General features: G+C 34.7%; 1 protein-coding gene across 7 annotated transcripts in view; it reads right to left on the bottom strand.

The window, feature by feature from the left end:
- The window catches only part of LOC137244812 (uncharacterized), an 84,706-nt gene that overhangs the window by 47,856 nt on the left and 12,152 nt on the right, over positions 1–24,698 (bottom strand). For 5 of the 7 annotated variants that reach the window (XM_067774373.1, XM_067774375.1, XM_067774376.1 and 2 more), the window contains one exon: positions 789–901. In XM_067774373.1, coding sequence (XP_067630474.1) covers positions 789–831 — 43 coding nt within the window. In that variant the 5' untranslated portion in view covers positions 832–901. Of the gene's footprint in view, positions 1–788; positions 902–14,802; positions 14,975–15,029; positions 15,170–24,698 lie in introns of those variants that run through there. The other 2 variants (XM_067774379.1, XM_067774380.1) reach the window with 2 other exon arrangements.

Raw genomic sequence — 24,698 nt, 5'->3', positions numbered from 1 at the left:
GTAGATCCGGTACGTTCCGGTAACAAGCACCATAAAGGTACTAGCCCGACCATCTCGGAAACGATTTGGTATGACCACAGGATTCACCAAGGGTAGGTGAGGTTGGCTATATATTGCGCTGCCTTGAGAGGGTTGCCCTACACAACCCTCACAACGACAGGCATACCCACCGCGGGTATATTCTAAGGCCCCTAACCCGCTGGGTTAGCAGGCCGACGTCTTTTGTTTTAATTTATCCTCTTTGCCTTTTTCATATCAAGAAACTTCCAGAAATTGTTTTTAATCGTCAAAAACTCATGAAGGTGTTCCCATCCGTTATTCTGACAAGTTCGACATGCATATTTTACAGGGTAGTCTATCATAAATAACTGCCTTTGAGCTCTACCACAATCGGAGTAGATTTTACTATACGTTTAGAAATATAATAACTACACATATATTAGCCGCTACCAGTATTTTTTAGCAAAAAATATTAACGTAACTTTGTATGCCCCAAAAAATAAGAAACAATTTTTGCAGGCAATTTATTTTTTTTTTTTAGGAAATTTGTATGTAAAATGAAGCAATCATAATTAAATACTTTTGTAATACAAGTAATTACTGGCAAGTAGAGCTGTAGAAAAAGTGAGGTTATGTTGTTGACATGCAATCGTAATGCGATACGTGGCAAATAACCTCATTCCTTTTTATTTTATTTTTTAGAAAATTGGGAAACGCGTTTATCTTTTAACTAACTATTCAGATAAATATACATATTTGTAAATATTCTAGAAAATATATAAATTTACCTAACTCCGAAAAGATTGGATCAGAAAGGAAGTCCATATCCATAAAATCGTCGTAAACGTTCTTTATGTTGTATTTGAAGCATCCTTCTGTATTCTGCGTTGTACACTAAATTCTGTAAATATATTAAAAATTTACAAGTAGCATTATAGTTATTATTATAAATATTTTTATAGTTGACAATTAATGATTTCAGTTTGTTAAGTTTTGGGTTGCAAAATATTACAAAGCGGAGCAATTTTGAGATATGTGTATCTTATATCATTATCACTTTTAATGCTTCAATAATTTTGGTTCTTAAAATGCACATGTCACAACCTGGTGTTGATAAGGGAATAAAATAATTAAAAAAATTTTTTAAGTTAAACGGTTTTATTGAAAACAATACTTACATGAAGTAATAATAATACGAAAAGCTAGAAAAGAATTTGGTAGGTCCTAGGTACTAGTCATCACACTCCTTATCAATCTGTGGCGTTGATCAGACAATTAAATAAAAGCGTTGGGCGCGTGAAATTTCTAAAAATGTTAGGCGTAGCATAACCTGATTAACGTTCAGTTGGTTTTACTTACGACTATCAATAGAAATATGACGCGTCCAACGCTTTTATTTAATTGTCTGATCAACGCCATAGATTGATATGGAGTGTGATGATTAGTACCTAGGACCTACCTAATTATTTTCTAGCTTTTCGTATTATTATTACTTCATGTAAGTATTGTTTTCAATAAAACCGTTTAACTTAAATTTTTTTTTTAATTATTTTATTTTCAAGTTTTTAGTCTTTATTTAATTGCCTATTATTTCTCATTCTATTTAGTTAATTTAGTGACTCATTATTACAAGGACTCTTTCCTGACAATTTGTTACAATCTAAGTCCTCAATACATAATCCTTCCAAAGACTTTACTCGACGCCACGTATGCTTGTCCCTCCTCCAACTCCAAAATATTTTGATGTCACTTCTACCGGACTGTATGCAATATTTGTTCCAAATATGAGCCAAATCGGGGATCATAGGTCGCTTTCTATTCATGTATGTATTATGTGTTCCAAATATGGACCAAATCAAATCGGACCACAAATACGATTTTTGTGAATATCTCGATCCTTGCGCCACCTAGCGCCGATTTTTTTCGATAGGTCGCTTTCTATTCTTATATGTATTATGTGTTCCAAGCATGAGCCAAGTCGGACCACAAATACGATTTTTGTGAATATCTCGATCCTTGCGCCACCTAGCGGCGATTTTTTTTCATAAGTCGCTTTTTATTCTTGCATGTATTATGTCTTCCAAATATGAGCCAAATCGGACCACAAATACGATTTTTGTGAATATCTCGATCTATGCGCCACCTAGCGGCGATTTTTTTTCACAGGTCGATTTCTGTTCTTGCATGTATTATGTGTTCCAAATATGAGCCAAATCGGACCACAAATGCAAATTTTGCGAATATCTCGATCCTTGCGTCACCTAGCGGCGATTTTTTTCTTATTATTGCATTGTCATCGGGTTCTGAACTACATTCCAAGTTTCAAGCTTGTAGCTTATCGGGAAGTTACTTAAATTTTAATTACAAGATTCGTTCACAACGGCCGTGCAGCCGGCCTGTCAAGTCAAACTAAATAAAACCGTTTAAAAAAGTTAAATTGCTGCATTACAGAGTTTTAGTACGAAATGCTAATCTTTTTACAAAGGTCAATAACTCCTGTGCACCAATACTGAATCTTCTTCTACAATGATTGATTAGAAAATATGAAGGTGATGTCTGGGCGTATGAGTAACTTATTGACATGTGATACAAATTAAAATGGTTTCGATTGAGTATTTTTGAAAAATTCAGGTCTTTGCGTATAAAATAAAGTTTTTCGAAAATCTTTCAACTTTCATTTATTACTTGCAGAATTACTCAACCTCTATACACTTATAGTACTTTTGTTTTTGTTTTGCTTCGAAGAACAGGCACAGATACAAATTTATACTTTGAATATAAAAAAATGTTCAAAGCACTCCCTTAAGCCCTCACATATAAATTCGATTCATATGAAAGTGCCTGAATTTCATATGAAAGTGCAAAGAAAAAGCCTTTCCATATGAAGCCAAGGCACTCCGGTATGATATTCAAATTGACTACAAAAAATTTTTCGAAAATATTGTAGCACTGAGAAAAATTTGTATTCAAATGTCATTAACATTAAACATTTAACATATTTTTTTTTTAATTTAAAAAAGTTTCAGTGTACATATAATTTTGTATATGCATTGTGATTTACACTTCCATATACAAATTACTCAGCCAGCTTATATATCTCGAGAAAGTGACGAAAAGCTGAAAATTTGAGGAAGTTGCTTTTCGATTAAACTAAGCAAATTTATTAACATCCCTAATGTAGAGATCCGACAAAAAATTTCCATACGAGATATTAGCTACAAATATACAATAGAAACTTAATAATTGAACTCACACAATTCTTTAGTATATCTCATAGAAAAAATCCATTCCAAGTTTACTTACAAAACAGATTCAGATACAATACAGATTTTGTTGGAGCTATAAAAGCGCAATAATACTACAAATAAGCAAAAATTAACGAAATAGTAGTATTAAAAACAATTGATGATTGCTTATCAGGAAGTTATGTGAAAATAACACCCATTTGTATTCGTTTGTCTTTAGAGTAATTTCATAATAAATCGTTAGCAAACAGCAGAACAAACTTAAAAAAAAAAATAAATTTTGCTCGCGAATAATGAAATCAATGACGGAATAATTGGAACATCTGTCAACGCCAAGATCCCTAACAATGTTTATGTAGCAGGTATAGAGGTGATAAACAAACATATATCGCATAAACATCAATTAAAGCAAATGATATATTACTGTCAAAGCATTTTAGCTAAAACTTTGATTAAATACAAATAAAAATATTTATATATTATTTTGTATTTTATTGTAACTCTTTATTTTTTTATTTTATTTTATATTTTATTTAACATATTTCATCTTATTTTGTTTTATTAAATTTTATTTTTTTTATTTTGTCTGATTTTTATTTAATAAATTTTTTTTTTAATTTCTACATTTGCGACACGGTCTATGAAAAGGTGGCTTATGACTCAAAAAATAAATTGCGAGAAACAGCTGTTAAAGATAAACAATGCATTTCTTCAGTTTCTTAGTAGTTTTTCTTTTGCATTATGAACAGTCATGCCCAAAAGGCAAAGCACAAACCAGTTTCTGACCGATATTTTGGCTCCATTGCCATCGAAAAAAATGCTATCAAAAAAATCTGAGGATGCTTCACCAGCCACCAAAGTGGCATCGAAGGAACCAAAGGCTTCATCGTCTTTCATTTGTGCTCTTCTTTCTCCACATTTTTAGTACACTTTTAAGCAAGTTAGGACTTTCTAGTTTTCACCACGTGAAAGAGCGTCTCAAAAACTATCGAAACCAGAAAAAAAGTGGAAAAGTTTTTTTTAGTCATAAGCCACCTTTTCATAGACCGGGTAAGATATATCGAATAAACATCAATTAAAGCAAATGATATATTACTGTCAAAGCATTTTAGCTAAAACTTTGATTAGATACCAATAAAAATATTTGAATATTATATTATATTTTATTGTAACTTTTTTTAACAATTGTTTTTTTGTTTTTATCGGCCTATTGATAAATGATTCAAGGTTCGATTCGAGCTCAAGGCCAGAACAATATTTTTTCTAATGATAATTATTGTTATTTATTAATTTTTCTATATTTGAAAAATCGTATTTTGCTTTTAGAATAGTAAGTAGAAATTTTTTCAGACAACCTGCCATAGCTGCGCAGATAGATCCATTTCTAAGGGTGCTAAGCTTTCATCATCAGTACGCTTTAGGCATGCTGCGCTAACCATGTCAATTCCTAAAAACGAACGAACAATGGATTTTGTTGATAGAATTACTGCCTTTTGAATAGTTAGAAGCTTATCTTCTAATTGTAGTTTCTCCAGGGTCGTCTTAAGTGTTTTGGCTACCACGCCTGTCGATGTAATGATTATTGGCTCTATGCTTACTTTATGAAGGTGCCATAACAGTTTATTTCCTGAGCAAGTCCCATGTACTTTCTTCTCTTTTTGTGTGCACGTCTTGCAAGTTGTGCGTGTTGGGAACCTCAATATCAATTAAAAATGCGTTATTTTCATTATTTTCTAATAAGACTAGTTATATCCGGCCTGTTATGGGATATACTTCTGTCTGTAAATATCGTGCGGTTCGAGTATATTTTATATTCGCTACTTTCTAGCACTGCCGAGGGGGTATATTTGTAATACGGGACCTTTTCTGTAAGCAGATTCGTACGGATTACCAAACGCTGGCGAACGATTTTCACGACGTTGTTATGTCGTGCTAAATAGCAGGGATGCACCTTAACGTTAAGCTAATCGTTTATCAAAAAATTTCCACCGTTTCCGTTGAAACACTTCGAAATATTATCGATAAAGAAATTATCAAGATAAATTGTATCTCGTTTTTAACCGAAACGAAAAGCTTTCGTTAACGTTAAAAACGTTAACGAAAACGTGATACTTTATGTTTGAATTGTGCTGGCAATGCTATAGCCATGGTGAAGCCGTAAGGTGGCAACAACGAGCGCACATACACACACAAACTCTATGTAATTCGTTGGTGGTAATGTCAAAAATACTCTGAGAAATGTTCGTACTGTCAAAATTCATGAGAAAAGTTGCAATCAGCTTGGATAATGCTTTCACCTTTAATGACTCCGCCATCAATCAGCTTTGCCAGCATAGTTTGAAATTAATAATCAACATAAACGATTTGATTTCGTTTTGATATGGCAGAAAACGAAACGAAATCATTTCGTTAATTTGACGATCTTAACGTTAATAAACGAAACGAAATGACTTCGTTTCGTTTATTAACGTTGATTATCGTAACGAAATGATATCGTTTCGTTGGTTAAGCATGCCTGCTAAATAGTCTGTTGCAGCTAGCAAGCCCATGTTATGTGCTGTATTGTTTCCGACTGCTGTTGGCACTTCGTGCATTTATCATTGTCAATTTCAGCACGTACAATGTACTTTAAGTAATTTTTTGTAGCGATGACTTGGTCTCGTACTGCCTTCCTGAATTCTTCAGCTATAGGTTTGAAGCAATAGGATTGATCCCTGGTTGGCATAATGAATGGTGGTGTCTGCCATGGAGTGTTTTCACTTTCCATTCATCAACGAGCCGTGCTGTTTGTATTTATTTTATTTTATGTTATTTTATTTTGATTTGCTTTATTTTGATTTATGTATTCTCATTTATTTAATTTCAATTTACTTTATTATATTTTAGTTTTTTGTTATTCTAACTTATTTTAATTTTCCTATAATTGAAAAATTGTATTTTGTTTTTGGAATAGTAAGTAGAAACTTTTTCAGATAACCTGCCGTAGCTGCGCAGATAGATCCATTTCGAAGGGTGCTAAGCCTTCATCATCAGTACGCTTTAGGCACGCTGCGTTAACCATTTATCGAACATTCCACACAGTTAGGATTAAATAACGTAAAGGAATAGTATGTACTACTTCCACTACTTTCACTGCTACAACACAACAGCAACAGTATGTACTACTATGTAGTAATAACAATAATTAACATAAAAAAAATGATTGTTCTGGCCTTGAGCTCGAATCGAACCTTGAATCATTTATCAATAGGTCGATAAAAACAAAAACAATTGTTATTTTAATTTTTTATTTATTTTATTTCATTTTGTTTTATTTTATTTTAGTTTATTTTATTTTATTGTATTTTACTTTGTATTATTTAATATAATTTTACTTTATTTTATTTTATTTTGTTTTATTTTATTTTATTTAATTAAATTTATTTTAATTTAATTTAATTTAATTTAGTTTATTTTAATTAATTTTAATTTACTTTAATTTAATTCAATTCAATTTAATTTAATTTAATTTAATTTAATTGAATTTAATTTAATTTTACTTTATTAATTTTTATTTTTTTATTTCATTTCATTTTATTTTTTTTTTTAATTTAATTTTATTTTTTTTTGTTTTATATGTACATATTATTGTATATCACATATTTCTCGTTGAATCACCTTAACCCAATCCCGCGCAAACTTCATTCTACCGATTTTCATAAACTCAAGACATGCACTTTATTATAAGATAGATTAAATAAGTAATAAAATAAATTACGATATGTGCTTAATGTGAGTAATAAAATACAGCAGTATATGCAAAAAATTGGAAAATAAGTTGCCGAGATTGTAGCTGCAACATTGATGACATGATAATGAAGTTGACAATCGTCGCCGTCATCATAATTGGGGTCAACAAAAGAAGTTGCTGCACATCTTGGTGTAGGGATATGGATATATTAATGTGTATGTATACAATGCTAAATTTAAGCTTTAATTTTACATACACATGCCTATGTACATAAACAAAAACATAGGAATAGAGTAATAAAGCGAGACGAAAAGATAAACAGAGGATTTTTCGATTGATGACAAGTGTCTGAACGCGTTGAACGTTTTTTGAGCAATGGACAAGTGCAAAATATGAGACAGGCGCAGAAAGTGAATGCGATCGTGAAAACATGTAATATACGAGTACTCTATAAGTATGTATACGTTTGTATAGGTTTGTAAGCAAAAGTGATTCGGCTGTGGAGCAAGAGTGGTAGATAATAAATTAAATAGGAAAGCGGAAGGAATTATCCTGAAAACAAACCCAAAACAGTTCATAAATGATCTTGTAATAGTGTCGATTTGATTACGAAATAATCATGAAATGATCCTATAGATAAAAAAAAAAATAATTATAATGTAATTATGTTGAAAATCATTAAGTTCTCGAAAAACCCGGAAATATTACTATATCCCGAATATAGTCGCGATATAACTCTCCAAATTGTTTCAATATGGTCTCGAAACAGTCGTGAAATTATCTCAAAGTAATATCGTATAATGTTCTTAGGGCCACTTGCAGAACGGCGAGTAATTTTTTAGCTCAGAGTTAGTTGAAAAAACTTATCTAAAATGTATCAGTTTAACCGAACATGTCAGATTACCTCTGAGTCAAAAAGAGAACCTGCCGTTCTGCAAGTGGGGCTTAAAGTTCACATGCGAATGTGTGGATCCCTAGACCGTGACTCATCTGAGCCAGTTTGTTCAATCCATCACGTGTCTGGCACATTAGTTTTTATAAGCTGTCAATTTGTTTTCTCCATTGGCACTGACATTTTAAAATAGCCGCTCTTATTCATATCATAGAACGGGAGCTGTGATAGTATTTACCCCCAAAACCTACCTGCCCGATCAATCCGCCAATGATTTTGGTTACAAATATTTTGCATAATATTAGGCGCGCTTGCTTCATTTAATGAGATGTGTTAATAGCGTGCTTGGTTGCGTTAGTTGCGATTGTGGGCTCAACCACGTTTTACTAACTACAATCTTCACAGTGGGACTGGCCCAAGGACTGGATTTAAGGCTTGAGACTAAAGTCTTACTTCGCCAACTAGATTAAATATTCATTTTTGTAATTTTTGGTGGCTATAAATGCATAGAACTGTAGGTGATTGCAATCATTGACGAATGAAATAACAATACATTTTTTAATGCACTCATTAACTAACATTGTGTCTAAGGACTAACAATATGAAGTCTGAAGTATTTTTATTGGTCCCGTCGAATGCTTTATTTACTGAATCCATGTTTTAGTGAAATATTTGTTATCATTTGTAAACAAATCAAGATGTTCTTCCATTTTCTAACTTTGCGCAAAAATTTGTTTCAGTTCGCGATTCACGAGTAGTCTTTAAACACTTTTTTTTACCTTAAAGGCCTTCGTCCCGTGTCTTGCAGGGTTGTTTTCCTTTGAGGGTTGCTATGGTACATACTTGCTACAGTAATTTGCAAAGGTCGCTCACGACCTTGCTCTTTTGGGAGTCATAAAACTCTTATTTTTCGGAGCGCACAAATTAGCAGGAACTCCGGATCCTATGAATTTCACGCTTATCGCTTTTTTTATAATGTTTTTTCTAAATCTAATCGATTTGGAGCCTATTAGGAGGCATATTGGAATCGTTTAATCCCTTAACTTTTACCAAAAAGTCCGAAAAATAATAACGAAGCATCAATCCTCAAGAAGTTGTGCGGTATATTACAGTGATATCAATTACGTAGGTGAGGTTTTGACTCGAAATTAGTCAATTTAAAATAAAATCTAGTTATTACACGTAAGGAAGCCTAAGTTGTAATTACTCTGCCCTTGACTTCTAAAAATCGGGAAGTGCTCTAAACTACCCCCGCAACTAAGTTTTCACATTCGTCCGGTCTACATTGTTAATTTTTTGACTAGATTTATTGATGTTTACGAGATAACACTTTAAAAAAGCTTAAATAAAGACTCGAGAATGTGACAAACGAACAATCCAGAGACGCATAGGACCATCAATGTACAGATAAACTGTCATTTTGTAGAGCTATAAAAGGCACGGTTCACATAGGTAATGCAAATGAGATGCGTTGTAAGTGGAGTAGAATGATATACAGTTATGTATGTGTTAATTTGTATTACTATAATTAGTGCTGAAGCTAACTATTTGCATACAGTATTTGTAGGTATTTTATTTAACAAATTAATGGAACGAACCGCCAGCAATGAATGAATAGAGAAACCATCAACATTTTAGTTAGTTATTTATTTATTACGGCTTAAAGCCCAATTCAAGATACAAATAGTACTATTCTATCTTATAGGTAGAGTTTTACAAAATTCATATAATTTTGCCTTAAAAACTAAGATTTCATTGCAGTTTTTAATTTCCAATGGGAGCTCGTTGTAACCCTTTAGGCCTTTGTAAAAAATGTTTTTCTTATCTATTTCTGTTCGAAAAAATGGCAATTTAAAATTATGTCTATTTCTAGTATTTATATTGTGTGTTTGCTCCACTAGAACTACGTTACTACTTAAATATTCAGGTACATTTCCGTGTTTTATATTAAATATCAACTTCATGGTATGAAAATAAATTTTTTGCTTGACACTCAACCAGTTAAACTTTCTTAACATATCAGCCGTTCTAGCATTTCTACGTTTTTTAAGAATAAACCTCATACATCTATTTTGAAGCTTTTGTAGCTTATCAATTTCTTTGACCGCTATTATGAATAATATCGATGGGCAATACACAAAAGTTGGTTCAATAACAGATTTATAAATAATTATTTTATATTTTTCTTGTATATACTTGGTAGATCTCTGCACAACACCAATCTTTTTCGCGACTTTCGCAACTGTGTAGTTTATACGTAAATATTTTATGCTATTAACTTTTTGTATGGTTTCATTGTTTACTTTTTTTATGTAATAATATGTAATAGTACATATCCACAGGTAGTCACAGGATTAATACAACTGTAATGCTCAACACGAACTTTAAATAATTTAGATGCTTTCTTTTCTTTTGGAGTCTCTTTCCTAAATGTCCCACTGTAAGCGCTTTGTTTGTGTCAAGCTGTGATTTAGACAGATTTTCCCTCACTTAAAGGTACATTTGCTTTGGAGGCGATATTCGTTGATTTTCTGAGTTAAGCCATTAGCTTAGTGTTGTTGTCTTTTATTGAATACGAAGACTAATTTTAAGCAGTTTCCTTGTGTACGTCCGTACCTTTTTGTGTATGCTTTGACTGACTGACTCTATTAATTTGTGATTCGGCCTATAATTGAATTAGCGCTTTGATAATGTACATATTGCCTACGAGAATTAAGTCTTTATTGTCATAGGCATAAGTCGGCAATATGGTGACATTATAAGTATGTATGTAGAGAAATATTAGCGTTTTTTTATTGTAGCCCAATAAGACTTTATGTTCTTAATCTTGATTTGTCAAACAGTACACTCAGAGAAAAAATCGTTCTAAAACGAACGAAACAAGTTCAAAATTAAGAACATTCGTTGACAAAAGTCTGTTAAGTCGTTTTTTTTTTAACTCGTGACCGATGACCTTGTTTTGAGAACAGTTTTTAATGACCATTGACGTGTGAACCTTCTATGCTCATTTCAAGCACTACTTGGGCTTGATTTAAGATTTTTTGTTCTCACGCTTCGAGAACGATTTGTGGTGGATTTACCATTTTTCGGTCTCACTTCAAGAACGGTTTGTACTTGATCTTTGTGGGGAGGTAATTTTTTCAATTGAACCCATTTATTTTTTTTATTAATAATATTTTTTTTTTGTCATTAATAAGAAATACTTATACCAAAAAAACTATTATTAACATCCAAAAGATGAAAAAGAACGCATAATATGCATTTTTTCATACATTTCTCTTATTGAGAATTTATTCTTATTTGAGGACGTAATCTGCATATATACGTAAAACATTTTTACCTGTAGTATTACCTGTACATATGTGAATGCAACTGAACGAAAAATAAGAATTAAAAAAACTTCAGAGTTTGACGGTGATAATAGCCGCTGGGCCACTACAACTGATTGATAATTTGTGCCAAATGTTGCCTTTAACATTGTAGTGCACACGAATTGTACCATTTCTTTTTCTCCTCGAACTTAATTTAAGAGCATCGTTCTCATTAATAGAACATTTGTTCATATCTTAAGACCAGCCGTTCTCTTTTCAAGAAAATGGTGTCAGTTCAAGAAAAAGGTCGTTATTTTAAGAACTGGTAGTTCGTTTTCAAGAACAAAAAAGTAAGAACATGAAAAGCTTGATTTGACTCCGGTGGTGCTGGATTTTAGAACGGCGTTTTTCTCTGAGTGTAGAAACCCGAACTCAAATTTATGCTCTCGAATACATCTCAAATTACCGTTGATAGGACTTTCAAACAAAAAGGCGGTTTTTTATCTCTTGCTTCTACTTAACTTGACAAATTTCTTATTCTCAAACCCATCTTAAACATTTTTGGTATCGATACGCTCTTCTCAAATGTTTCTCAAATTGTTTTAAAATTGAAAATTAACTTTAAAATGATGTATAGTTACAAATGATAAACGTTGTGCTTTATGTCTAATTGAGAAATAGAACTTTGTTCTTTTGTTTATTGGGTTGCATATTGTACGTGAGTGTTCGATGCGTGTATATTGTAATTTCAATTAATTCGTGTAAGTTAATAATCATCTATTACAATATAATTTTATTCATACTAACAGGCTCAAAGTATTTCGAAAATGAAGGATCTTAAACAGTCCTTGAGAACACTTAAACAAATGACATCGAATACGGCAATTCTGACAAGGGTCTTGCGTAAGACTCTTTGCTATTGTTGCAACCTGTTTTCGGTCATCCCAGCCTGGCCAGTGAAGCTTTTGGCCTGCTCAAAGCTGCGTAAAGCTCATTTTTTACCTCCTTCGATACTCTCCGTCAACATCAAGGACAGGGCAATAAGTCCTCCGTAAATTATTATCTCGCCTTCTTTTCATGGTCCATGATTATGAGTCATATATCAGGACAGGTATGATGAGCGGCTTTGAGCATGATTTTAGTTCGTTGATAGCGCACTTTTTTTTAAATTTCCCTCTCAGTAACACCGTTTGTTATCTAAGATGAATTCGTTTTCGCTGTTGATGCTAGTTCCCAGGTATGCGAAGTCTTTCACAGTCTCAAATTTACATCTATCCACAGTGGCGTGGATGACAGCAGAACTTTGTCTTGTCCGCCTTTATCAGCAACACCCTCATTTTTTCCTTCCAGAGAAGGCAGAACTTACGTGACATTTTTGGGATCAATATCATCAGCATTCGCCAGCAATTGTACGCTCTTAAAAAAGAGTGTAGCATTGCGGCTTAAATCTGCTGCTAGAATAGTTCTCTCCAGCATTAGGTTAAAGAAATTGCACAAAATCGCCATTTCTGAAGTCTAGTTTTCTTTCGAACGGTTCTGAGAGGTTCTTATCATTCCTAACGGAAAAGCCTTAATAGCTTTGCAGGAAGCCTAAACTCAAGGAGCATTTATTTCCTTGTATATTTGTGATTATTTTAAAAACGGCTTGATCCATTTGGATACAAATTTTATATTGTTACCATCAAAGTCTTACCTGTGTTGCTATTTGCACTGTTTTTGCACTGTGTATACGTGACGGGATCTCTTAGTATCTCATTTAGGTCAGGATTGCCTTGATGTTCTACACCCCGGGGTTAGTAGCCATCTTTCGTTTGATTGTAGGTATACTCTTTTAGCATTAGCTTGCAAGTGGCAAAAGGTATAACTTGGCGTTCTTTGTCAGGAAGAATCTGTCTGGTCGTACCCTGCCTAGCAAGTTCGTCTGCAGCACAGTTACCCTCTATGTCCCTGTGTCCCGGGAGCCATGTGAGGTGTACACGGTTCTGTTGGGCCATCTCCTGAAGAGATCGGCGACAGTTTAGTGTCAATTCGGAGTTGAATCAATAGGAACCAAGGGATTTTATTGCCGCTTTGCTATCGCTGAAAATAAAGATTTCCTTGCGTACCTTTTCGAGTCGCGGCTTCCATGATAGCTGCTACTTCTGCTTGGAAGACGCTGCAATGATCAGGTAGTCTGAAAGAAAGTTGGAGATCTGGGTGCTTTTAAAAGACGCCCCCTCCAACCCTACCGTCCAGCTTAGAACCGGTGTATATGGAAATGCTGCCTGTGGTATCCAGGAACCTGCTCGGCTCGACCCAATCTTCCCTGCTGGGAATTTTTACTATAAAGTTACTGTCCGAATTAAAAACAATAAAAAAATATATGTATGCTCAAAAAAAATTATTTCACACAAATTTTTTTTTATAAAATTATTATGTGCACTTTTTTATAAGAATTTTTTCCACAGATCAATTGAATATGTATTTGTAAATTGTCTGTTGTTGTTGTTGGGTGCGACCACTCACAAATTGTCATCAATATTATCTAACTGGTGTCCGCGGAAAGTTGCAGTTTCAACAGGGTTGGACCAGATAGATAAGGGTGTTAAAGGCGTTGGCTCCACATTGCAATTGAAAAGGTGGTTGTTGTCATGTGGTGGAACGCTACAGGCGGGGCATACTTTGAGTATGTCGTGGTTGATATTGCATTAGTATTTTATTGTATCTAGAGTGACGCGCGTCTCCCTGGGAAGGTTGCTTTCCTCAAATGCGAGCTCCGGTTATATGTTTTTGAGAACGAGGTTCACCGGGAAATACGTGGCATAGTAGTTCGACGCCTTTTTTGTTGATGTCCCGAGGAATTTATCATGCTCCGTTTTCTCATACGGCTGAATTCTTATGTGCTGGATTTCTTCTTAGTGCTTACGGAGATAACTTCTTAATTTCCTGTGAGGCGAGGTAGATATCTGTTGGGATGCCCAGCTTTCTGTGTATTCAGCAGAAATTGTTTGTTTATCTCTTCAATATGGGGAGTGTCCTCGCCTCACTGCCATCGATGTGAATGTCCAATATAGGCGAAATTTGGCATGTCAACGTTGTAAATAAGGGCGCCGAAGACTTGTTCGATGACAATGTCAGGTTTCGCGAGGTGAAAAACTGAAAATACTAGAAATATACGGGTTGATTTTATAGCATAGCCCATTTAGTTTGTTACGTTAATTGTCTATTATGGACCTGTAGAGTTTCTAAGGCAAAGTTAAGTCAGCTAAGCTCAGTCACACAGTCACAAAATTCTTAAATCAACATCTTTGAAATGCCGAACAGCTTATTGCAGGCACATGTGTATATGTATTGGTAAATATGTCAGTTGATGCACATCAAAATTTCTAATCATACCAGTTTTTATATAAAAAGTTGCACTATGACAAACATTTTTTGTCGTTTTTTTCTTAACTTGCTACACAGTTGCTTGATTTGTTGTTTTATTGGTTAGCAAAAATGTAGTCGAACCACTATGTCTTTGCAAGGTTTTGGTTACAAATTTGTTAGTTATTTTAAAAATCGAATGAGTTTACATATTTGTAAAAACTCTAGTTTTTGTTTTCTTTCTTGTGTATTATTTGGTTTTGATTTTCTTTTATTTACCTTTTACATAATTTTAAATCACATTTTAATGTTTTATTTGCAGTGAAATATTAAATTTTTTCTGCCTTTTGCAATTAATAAATACTTCACAATAATAATAAAAAATTAAAATTGAATTAATTTCTTTCACATTTTAGTTCACCATTCGCATTTAAAGCTAAATTTATCGTAAAGTGCATATGTATGTATGTATGTGTGTATCTACTATTATGACACTCTTTACTCACTTATTTTTAAACTTTTTTATCTATTAACTTATTTATTCTTTTGTCATAGCTCTTTCAAATATTTAGTAGGCATTATACTAGTATTTATAAGTCTCGCCGCTGAGCTCTTGTAAAAAAAGCCATTCAATCACATTCGTAGTTAATAATTGTACTAAAACTTGCGCTCTTACTAGTTGTACTGTCATCAATTTGAAAAAAGTACATATGTACATAAATATGCATGTGAAAACGTCGTTTGATGCTACTCATGCAAATCTTCACAAAAGTCTTATAGAAAAGCAAATTGGTCGCCGTTTCACGATCTCTAGTTTATAAGCTTAACTACTTTACTAAACCACTACAAGTAAGCCATTGGTCTTTAGAGGCCGCGGCAGAATGCACACTGCGACACACAAGCTTATGCATTCCAGTAACATCGCCACAATCAACAAAAATCTTCGTTGTTCACACCCCCAGCGGGTTAGGGTGTTAGAATATGTCCGCGGCAGGTATGCCTGTCGTAAGCGGCGACTAAAATGCCAGATTCAAGGGATTGTGTATCGCAACCCTTTTAGGTTGCCAGCGCAATATATAGCTTCTCCAAACCCAATTTTCAACCTCACCTATCCGTGGTGAATACTGTTTCATTAACAGCCGAGGCTCTGGCGACCCCGAACTCCTCATGGATCTAGTGGGTTGGAGGGCGTTTTGGCCTATAAGGTCGCACGAGTTACGTATAATTCAGCTACTCTACCAAATAAGGTCAATAGCTCGCCCAGTTATATAAGTGCAGAGTCAGCAGCAGACGATATTGACCAATTCATTTTAAAAATCACAAATAAACAAAAGTATTCATATCCGGTCTAAGTTAAAGTTGCAAACTGGCAATTCTGGGAATTCTGCTATTTAACAAAATATTAAGTACACAGCTAGTTAATTCTACTTAGTAAGCAATAATATCATTCAGTTAGCAATAAGTATTAATATTATTATCAGCAAATTGTAAGTTTCATTATTGATTGTAATAAAGTGAAAGTTCAGTTTGATTCAGAGTTACACCCTAGTCAGTCGTGTTGATTTTCTTAGCGTATTCTGCCTTTGGTTTATATCTTCCTTGTTAAAAAAGCCCCTCCGCGACTTAAGCAACGAATCTCACGTGGTCATAACAGATCGTTCCCGATGTGGTCGGGCTTGGTACCGGAACGTACCACATCTGCATCTCCAAGGCCTTCGGGGAGTGTCCTTATCGCTACAACAACAACAACAACAACAACATGTTGCGTTTATAAATATGAAGGAACTTCAGGCTTGGCAATTGAAGTTTATTTCGCCCTTCCCATTCACATACTAAAAAATTTCGCAAAGCGCTGTTATAAACATTGTCGCCATACAAAAAAATTCTTGTTAACACATTTTGTGTCGTATTCATTTGTTATATTGCAGTTTATAATTGCGACAAATATTAGAAAAGTTACTAAAAAGTGGGAAAAATGATTTCACTTGCAAAGTGTGCCAGCACCCTTAGCCAAAGCAAATGTCAAATTCTTCTTATGCGTTGCTTTCAACAAAGGTTGCAAGTTGGCTACTTTTTCATGTCAGATGGCGCCAGTGTCACTCAATCTACGCATCTATACGAAAAACTGCTTATGTGACGGAGCTTTAAGTCATAAACCGTGAGCTCTGAGCTGTCATTACTGATCTCCAGCACCAATACAATGAACGAATATCATACAGTGAAGCAAAGTATGTTGCATTGCTAGCTTTGATTGCAGCGTCACAATAAACTTTTTCATACATGTACATATGTATGTATGTAGATGCGTAGATATATATGTACATATATGTAGATGAGTTTGCGGCATGGTCAACGCATTTAAAGACATGCTAGGATAATTTCCGTTTGATTCCCCTGAAATATATATGTTTGTTGTTGGGAGCCAAACGGAGCCAAAGTGATGTAGTTGTGAGTCATAGAGACATTACGTGCGTACCATTGGTCCAAACATTTAAAAATTAGGCGATCATAGTCTTAATTCTACGGCGGATCTGTAGCAAAAAAGTAATATTTGGAAAGTATGTCGTAAAATTCTTTATAGGTCGTTTACCCAATTTGCGAGCACTGTTGAGCGCACGTTTTGAAGTTTTATTTACTTTTGCTACTTCTTTGCCGATAAATAGAGCTGTTTATGGAAATTTTTGAATAATTCTTTTCTTTTTAGAGGACATTGATGACAATTTGTCATTGGTCGCACCTATTGCATGTGGCGAAGCACTGCTACAACAACAATATGCTCAATTATAACTTAATATGCCGTTTCAGCGTTTAAACTGTTTGGGCCGATATACAATTATTGTATAATATAATTATTTAATTTTGTGTGGAGACCCTACCCGATAGTAATTTGAATTGACGAAGTCATTTTTGAGATAGCGGCGAATATATATAGCCACAAGTGGTAACGACAGGGTAAATACAAATTGATAATTTTCAAAAATGGGCAAAAAACCGAGTTCCCTTTTTCGATATCGAAGTTAAAAATATGGGAAAACTACAAATATGTACTAATAAACTTGACTAAAATAATCTGGTTGTAAAATAAGTAGAATTTCGTAAGCGAGGGTGGCGTCTCTCTTATTTAAGGGAAGAGAATTTAATTTAAACCTTCCAGAGGTATCATTTTGAAATTTGCCGGCTACAACAGTAATTTTACGACAAAGTAACCATGGTAATTTTCTAAATAATATATATAATATTTTCCGAACAAACTTCTATCTTCTTTTGCAACTGCATTTATAGATTAATCTCGTCCCAAAGTGTCCTTGAACTAGGGCTCTTGTTTACAATCGATTATGCGACTGGACTAGCCGAGTAGAAACTTTTGCATTGATTGAAAATCGACTGGGTAGTATTCGATTCCAGTTAAAGTTGACAAGAGTTTAAGCCTGCCTATACGCGAATCTTTTAGTTTGGAATATGTTAATAATAGTATGAACATATGTAAACATATATACTTAGATACATAAATCTATAACCTTTTGCGGAATTCATCGTATATTTTGGCACTGTAATAGCATTTACTTGTTTTTTGTCCATTAACACCTTTCATTTGATACCCATATCGTACAAACATATTCTAGAGTCACCCCTGGTCCACCTTTATGGCTATATCTCGAGAAGGCGTCCACCTATAGAACTAAGGCCCACTCCCTTTTAAAATACTCATTAATACCTTTCGTTTGATACCCATATTGTACAAACTAATTCTAGAGTCACCCCTGGTCCACCTTTATGCCGATATCTCGAAAAGGCGACCACCTATACAACTACCAGAACTCCCTTTTAAAACCCTCATTAATACCTTTAATTTGATACCGATATCGTACAAACACATTCTAGAGTCACCCCTGGTCCACCTTAATGGCGATATCTGGAAAAGGCGTCCACCTATAGAACTAAGCCCCACGCCCTTTTGAAATACTCATTACCACCTTTCGTTTGATCCCAATATTGTACCAACGCATTCTAGAGTCACCCCTGGTCCACCTTTATGGCGACACCTCGAAAAGGCGTTTACCTATAGAACTAAGGCCCACTCCTTTTAAAATGCTCATCAACCCCTTTCATTTGATACCCATATCGTACAAACAAATTCTAGGGTCACCCCTGGTCCACTTTTATGGCGATATCTCGAAACGGCGTCCACCTATGGAACTAAGGATCACCCCATTTTAAAATACTCATGAACACCTTTCATTTGATACCCATATCGTACAAACAAATTCTAGAGTCACCCCTGGTCCAGCTTTATGTCGATATCTCGAAAGGGCGACCACCTATACAACTGCCACCACTCCCTTTTAAAACCCTCATTAATACCATTAATGTGATACCCATATCGTACAAACACATTCTAGAGTTACCCCTGGTTCACCTTTATGGCGATATCTCGAAAAGGCGACCACCTATAGAACTACCACCACTCCCTTTTAAAACCCTCATTAATACCTTTAATTTGATACCCATATCGTACAAACACATTCTAGAGTCACCCCTGGTCCACCTTTATGGCGATATCTCTAAAAGGCGTCCACCTATAGAACTAAGCCACACGCCCTTTTAAAATACTCATTAACACCTTTCGTTTGATACCCATATTGTACAAACGCATTCTAGAGTCACCCCTGGTCCAGCTTTATGCCAATATCTCGAAAAGGCGACCACCTATACAACTACCACCACTCCCTTTTAAAACCCTCATTAATACCTTTAATTTGATACCCATATCGTACAAATACATTCTAGAGTCACCCCTGGTCCACCTTTATGGCGGTATCTCTAAAAGGCGTCCACCTATAGAACTAAGCCACACGCCCTTTTAAAATACTCATTAACACCTTTCGTTTGATAGCCATATTGTACAAACACATTCTAGAGTCACCCCGGGTCCACCTTTATGGCGATATCTCGAAAAGGCGTCCACCTATAGAACTAAGCCCCGCGCCCTTTTAAAATACTCATTAACACCTTTCGTTTGATACCCATATTGTACAAACGCATTCTAGAGTCACCCCTGGTCCACCTTTATGCCAATATCTCGAAAAGGCGACCACCTATACAACTACCACCACTCCCTTTTAAAACCCTCATTAATACCTTTAATTTGATACCCATATCGTACAAATACATTCTAGAGTCACCCCTGGTCCACCTTTATGGCGGTATCTCTAAAAGGCGTCCACCTATAGAACTAAGCCACACACCCTTTTAAAATACTCATTAACACCTTTCGTTTGATACCCATATTGTACAAACGCATTCTAGAGTCACCCCTGGTCCAGCTTTATGCCAATATCTCGAAAAGGCGACCACCTATACAACTACCACCACTCCCTTTTAAAACCCTCATTAATACCTTTAATTTGATACCCATATCGTACAAATACATTCTAGAGTCACCCCTGGTCCACCTTTATGGCGGTATCTCTAAAAGGCGTCCACCTATAGAACTAAGCCACACGCCCTTTTAAAATACTCATTAACACCTTTCGTTTGATAGCCATATTGTACAAACACATTCTAGAGTCACCCCTGGTCCACCTTTATGGCGATATCTCGAAAAGGCGTCCACCTATAGAACTAAGGCCCACTCCTTTTAAAATGCTCATCAACCCCTTTCATTTGATACCCATATCGTACAAACAAATTCTAGGGTCACCCCTGGTCCACTTTTATGGCGATATCTCGAAACGGCGTCCACCTATGGAACTAAGGATCACCCCATTTTAAAATACTCATGAACACCTTTCATTTGATACCCATATTGTACAAACGCATTCTAGAGTCACCCCTGGTCCAGCTTTATGCCAATATCTCGAAAAGGCGACCACCTATACAACTACCACCACTCCCTTTTAAAACCCTCATTAATACCTTTAATTTGATACCCATATCGTACAAATACATTCTAGAGTCACCCCTGGTCCACCTTTATGGCGGTATCTCTAAAAGGCGTCCACCTATAGAACTAAGCCACACGCCCTTTTAAAATACTCATTAACACCTTTCGTTTGATAGCCATATTGTATAAACACATTCTAGAGTCACCCCTGGTCCACCTTTATGGCGATATCTCGAAAAGGCGTCCACCTGTAGAACTAAACCCCAGGCCCTTTGAAATACTCATTAAAACCTTTCATTTGATACCCATATCGTACAAACAAATTCTAGAGTACCCCTTGTCCACCTTTATGGCGATATCTCGAAACGGCGTCCACCTATAGAACTAAGGCCCACTCCCTTTTAAAATGTTCATTAACACCTTTCTTTTGATACCCATATCGTACAAACAAATTCTAGAGTCAACCCTGATCCACCTTTATGGCGATATCCCTAAATGGCGTCTACCTATAGAACTATGGCCCACTCCCTCTTAAAATACTCTTTAATACCTTTCATTTGATACCATGTCATACAAACACATTCCAGGGTTACCCTCGGTTCATTTTCCTACATGGTTATTTTCCCTTATGTTGCCACCATAGCTCTCAACTGAGTATGTAATGTTCGGTTACACTCGAACTTAACCTTCCTTACTTGTTTTTATTTCAACTCCTCTAATTAATTGATATTTTATTTATTGTGATTGCTATTGTGCGTGCCGCTCTTCTATAAACGTTTTATAAGATTCTCACATACTCTCGTGATAGGCTAAGATTTCTGCTCAGTGCCGTCGATTTACTGTTTGCTATTTTTTATATTGTTAACTGCTTTGGTATTATTTCTGTTGTTTGTTGCTTTTGCAGTTACTTCATGAGGTGAGATTTGGGTTTGGTTGTTTCCACGTTATGAGCGCTTGCGATAGGGGACTTTTGTGCTTGAACGATTGCTGCATATATTTTTTGTTGTTGCTGTTTGTGAGATGTTGCTTCTGCAAAGCTATCCAACCGGTTAAGTCTTTGTATTTGTCTTTTGTTATTATTTGTTTTAATTTTTTGTTTACTTTTACGAGGGTGGATGAAATGTAAATTTTATTTAGTATAAAAAGTTCCAAAGGTTTTTTGAAGATTTTTTGAAGATTTTTTTTGTTGCATTGTCGGCATGTTTTCCACTATGGGTGATATTTTAATGGGAAGTTATTTAAAAATAGACCGCAAAATTCTTCTGTTCTCTTCTAGCCAGGAAGTAATAGGGTGGGAGATAGAAGAGGAAGGAAGAAAGCATCACAAAGAAAAATGGACGTGAAGGGAACATTTATCGGAAAAGGGTGTGGAAAATTTGGATAGAATTTAAAGAGGTTGATAAGGGAATAAAGAGATGGCATAGAAGAAAAGAAAGAACAATGAACTCTGCATGAAAAAGGCAGACAGTCACGCAAAGCGACAGTTTCGTACTACAGGTTTAATGTCTATGTACCTCCGAGCTGATGATAATCGGATTAACATTTGACAGCGATGCTTGTACCAAAAATACCATAGTTGGGGGTAGTGCACTAAATTTTGATTGCATTACAGTTTCATTAACATTACACTATATTCGAAAAATTAGATTCCGCACTATTTTTTGCAAGCTTAGTGCTAGTGGTGCCTTTCTTCTTTACGACTAAAAAAATGTATTGTAGTCATTTTATTTTTTCACAAAAAGCTTTCAAATTTGAGTGAAAATAATTTGAGCTACAATAACACAAAGCTGAGTGAGGCTGATATTTTTTTTTTGCATTACCACTCAACTGAGAGTCAAGGCTGGTGCATTAAAGCACTGTCCCCATCTCTGAAGAATACTTAGGTCTGAGCTATATGTATTTATGTAAATCTGCATTCCATACCACGATTTTGCTCTCATTGCGTATGCGAAAGGGCAATTACTTTAAATTTTTGGAAACCTGTGATTTAAATTAATCTATCAAGGACCGCGACTAACTCAGATCCACATATGCATTCAAAAAAGAAGAAAGGAAATTTTGTATGGCTATGGATAAAAAATAAGAGCAAAGTGGGCGCAAGAGCGAAGGTAGAGTACATAAAATAAAGAGGAGGATGAACAGAATTCGATAAAGGAAAATTTAATGCAATGGATTGGATTGATATGGACTTATTTTTCTATAAGACGAAACTGCAGCGAAGCAAGGGAGATTTTGCCATTACGTGGCTCAATAAAGAACTCGAACATGCATAGCTTGAGCTTTCAAGTTCAATATTTTCGTAGGCTATACAAGTTAGACACTTAATTTTAATATTTTTATATGGGTATTCACATAGAATTAAAAAAAAAGCAATGGTAATTTACAAATCAGGTATTGTTTAAAAGAATAATGGGTATGTAGTATGCTGAAATTGGTGTCAAAAAAGAAGTCGGACATCTGGTAATATTAAAGTTGTTTGGCGTTTTAAGGAATAATCATAATGGACGAGTTACCCGAAAGAAATCTTTTATCACCGAGGTTAATCGAAACAAAAGAATAAAATTCGCAAAAATAATGGGAATAAAGATTTCGAGTTCTGGAAGCACGTTTAATTTTTAGACGAAAGTCTAAAACAATACCTAACAATTATGAAAAAAAAAATTGGTCCAAAGTGCTGAGAAGTTGGGAATTAGGAACGCTTTTCAGTACTACCAAGACAATGATCACAAGCATAAGGCACTTGATGTCCGTCTATGGCTAATATACAACTGTCACAAAGAGCTTGAAAAACCTCCTCAATCTCCAGATATCAACGTTATTGAACGTAATCAGAAACAAGAAAGACCTAGAAGATGCTATTAGGGAAGAGTGGGGAAGATAGACCTCTTAACATACAAAAAACTCGTCGAATCGATGCCAAGAAGATTGAATGCTGTCAGAAAAAATAAAGGCTTGGGGACTAAATATTAGTTTTATATATATTTTCTTAAATGATATTTACCGAAATCTTTTTTTATATAAATGTCCGAGTTTTTTATACTCAGAGTGCTTTGCACACAGAGTATATTAACTTTGATTGGGTAACGGTTGGTTGTACAGGTATAAAGGAATCGAGATAGATATAGACTTCCATATATCAAAACCATCAGTATCGAAAAAAAATTTGATTGAGCCATGTCCGTCCGTCCGTCTGTCCGTTAACACGATAACTTGAGTAAATATTGAGATATCTTCACCAAATTTGGTACACGAGCTTATCTGTACCCAGAATAGATTGGTATTGAAAATGAGCGAAATCGGATGATAACCACACCCACTTTTTATATATATAACATTTTGGAAAACACAAAAAACCTGATTATTTAGTAAATAATACACCTAGAATGTTGAAATTTGACGTGTGGACTGATATTGAGACTCTTGACAAAAATTTTAGTTCGGGTTCGACTCCCACTCCCGGGAGAAAAGGCTTTGAAGAGATTTACAAGGTATAATCGAAACAGCTGTCGCCTTGTCGGTCCTGATGTCACGTTGTTTAAATTTTTCCCAAAGTATTAAATAAATTATAAAAATTAAATATTGCTTCAAATAAATGTTTTCATACATTAAAAAACAAAAAAAAAAGCAATACGGGCAATCCCCGATTAAATCATACAAAAATTTGAAATTTTTTTTAAATGGGCGTGGCACCGCCCACTTGTGATAAAATAAATTTTACAAATATTATTGATCATAAATCAAAAATGGTTAAACCTATCATAACAAAATTCGGCATAGAGGTTGCCTTTACTATAAGGAATGCTTTGAAGAAAAATTTACGAAATCGGTTAAGGACCACGCCCACTTTTATATGAAAGATTTTTAAAAGGGTCGTGGACGAATAAAATAAGCTATATCTTTGAAAAAAGAGCTTTATATCAATGGTATTTCATTTCCCGAGTGTATTTATAACAGTAAATGCAAAAACTTCAAATTTTAAAAAATGGGCGTGGCACCGCCCCTTTTATGACTAAGCAATTTTCTATGTTTCGGGAGCCATAACTCGAAGAAAAATTAACGGATCGTAATAAAATTGGGTACACATATTTTCCTTATAGCAGGAAATGTTTCCAGAAAAAATCGACGAGATCGGTTAGAGACCACGCCCACTTTTATATACAAGATTTTTAAAAGGGTCGTAGACGAAAATAAGCTATATTTTGGCGAAAAAGAGCTTTGTATGAATAGAATCTTACTTTTTAAATAGAACTATAACATTAAATTGGAAACACTAAAATGTTTGAAAATGGGT

The sequence above is a fragment of the Eurosta solidaginis genome, chromosome 3, assembly GCF_040869045.1.
Source record: "Eurosta solidaginis isolate ZX-2024a chromosome 3, ASM4086904v1, whole genome shotgun sequence".
NCBI lineage: Eukaryota > Metazoa > Arthropoda > Insecta > Diptera > Tephritidae > Eurosta > Eurosta solidaginis.
Note: the sequence above shows the minus strand (reverse complement) of the source record. Positions and strands in the feature narration are given on the sequence as shown.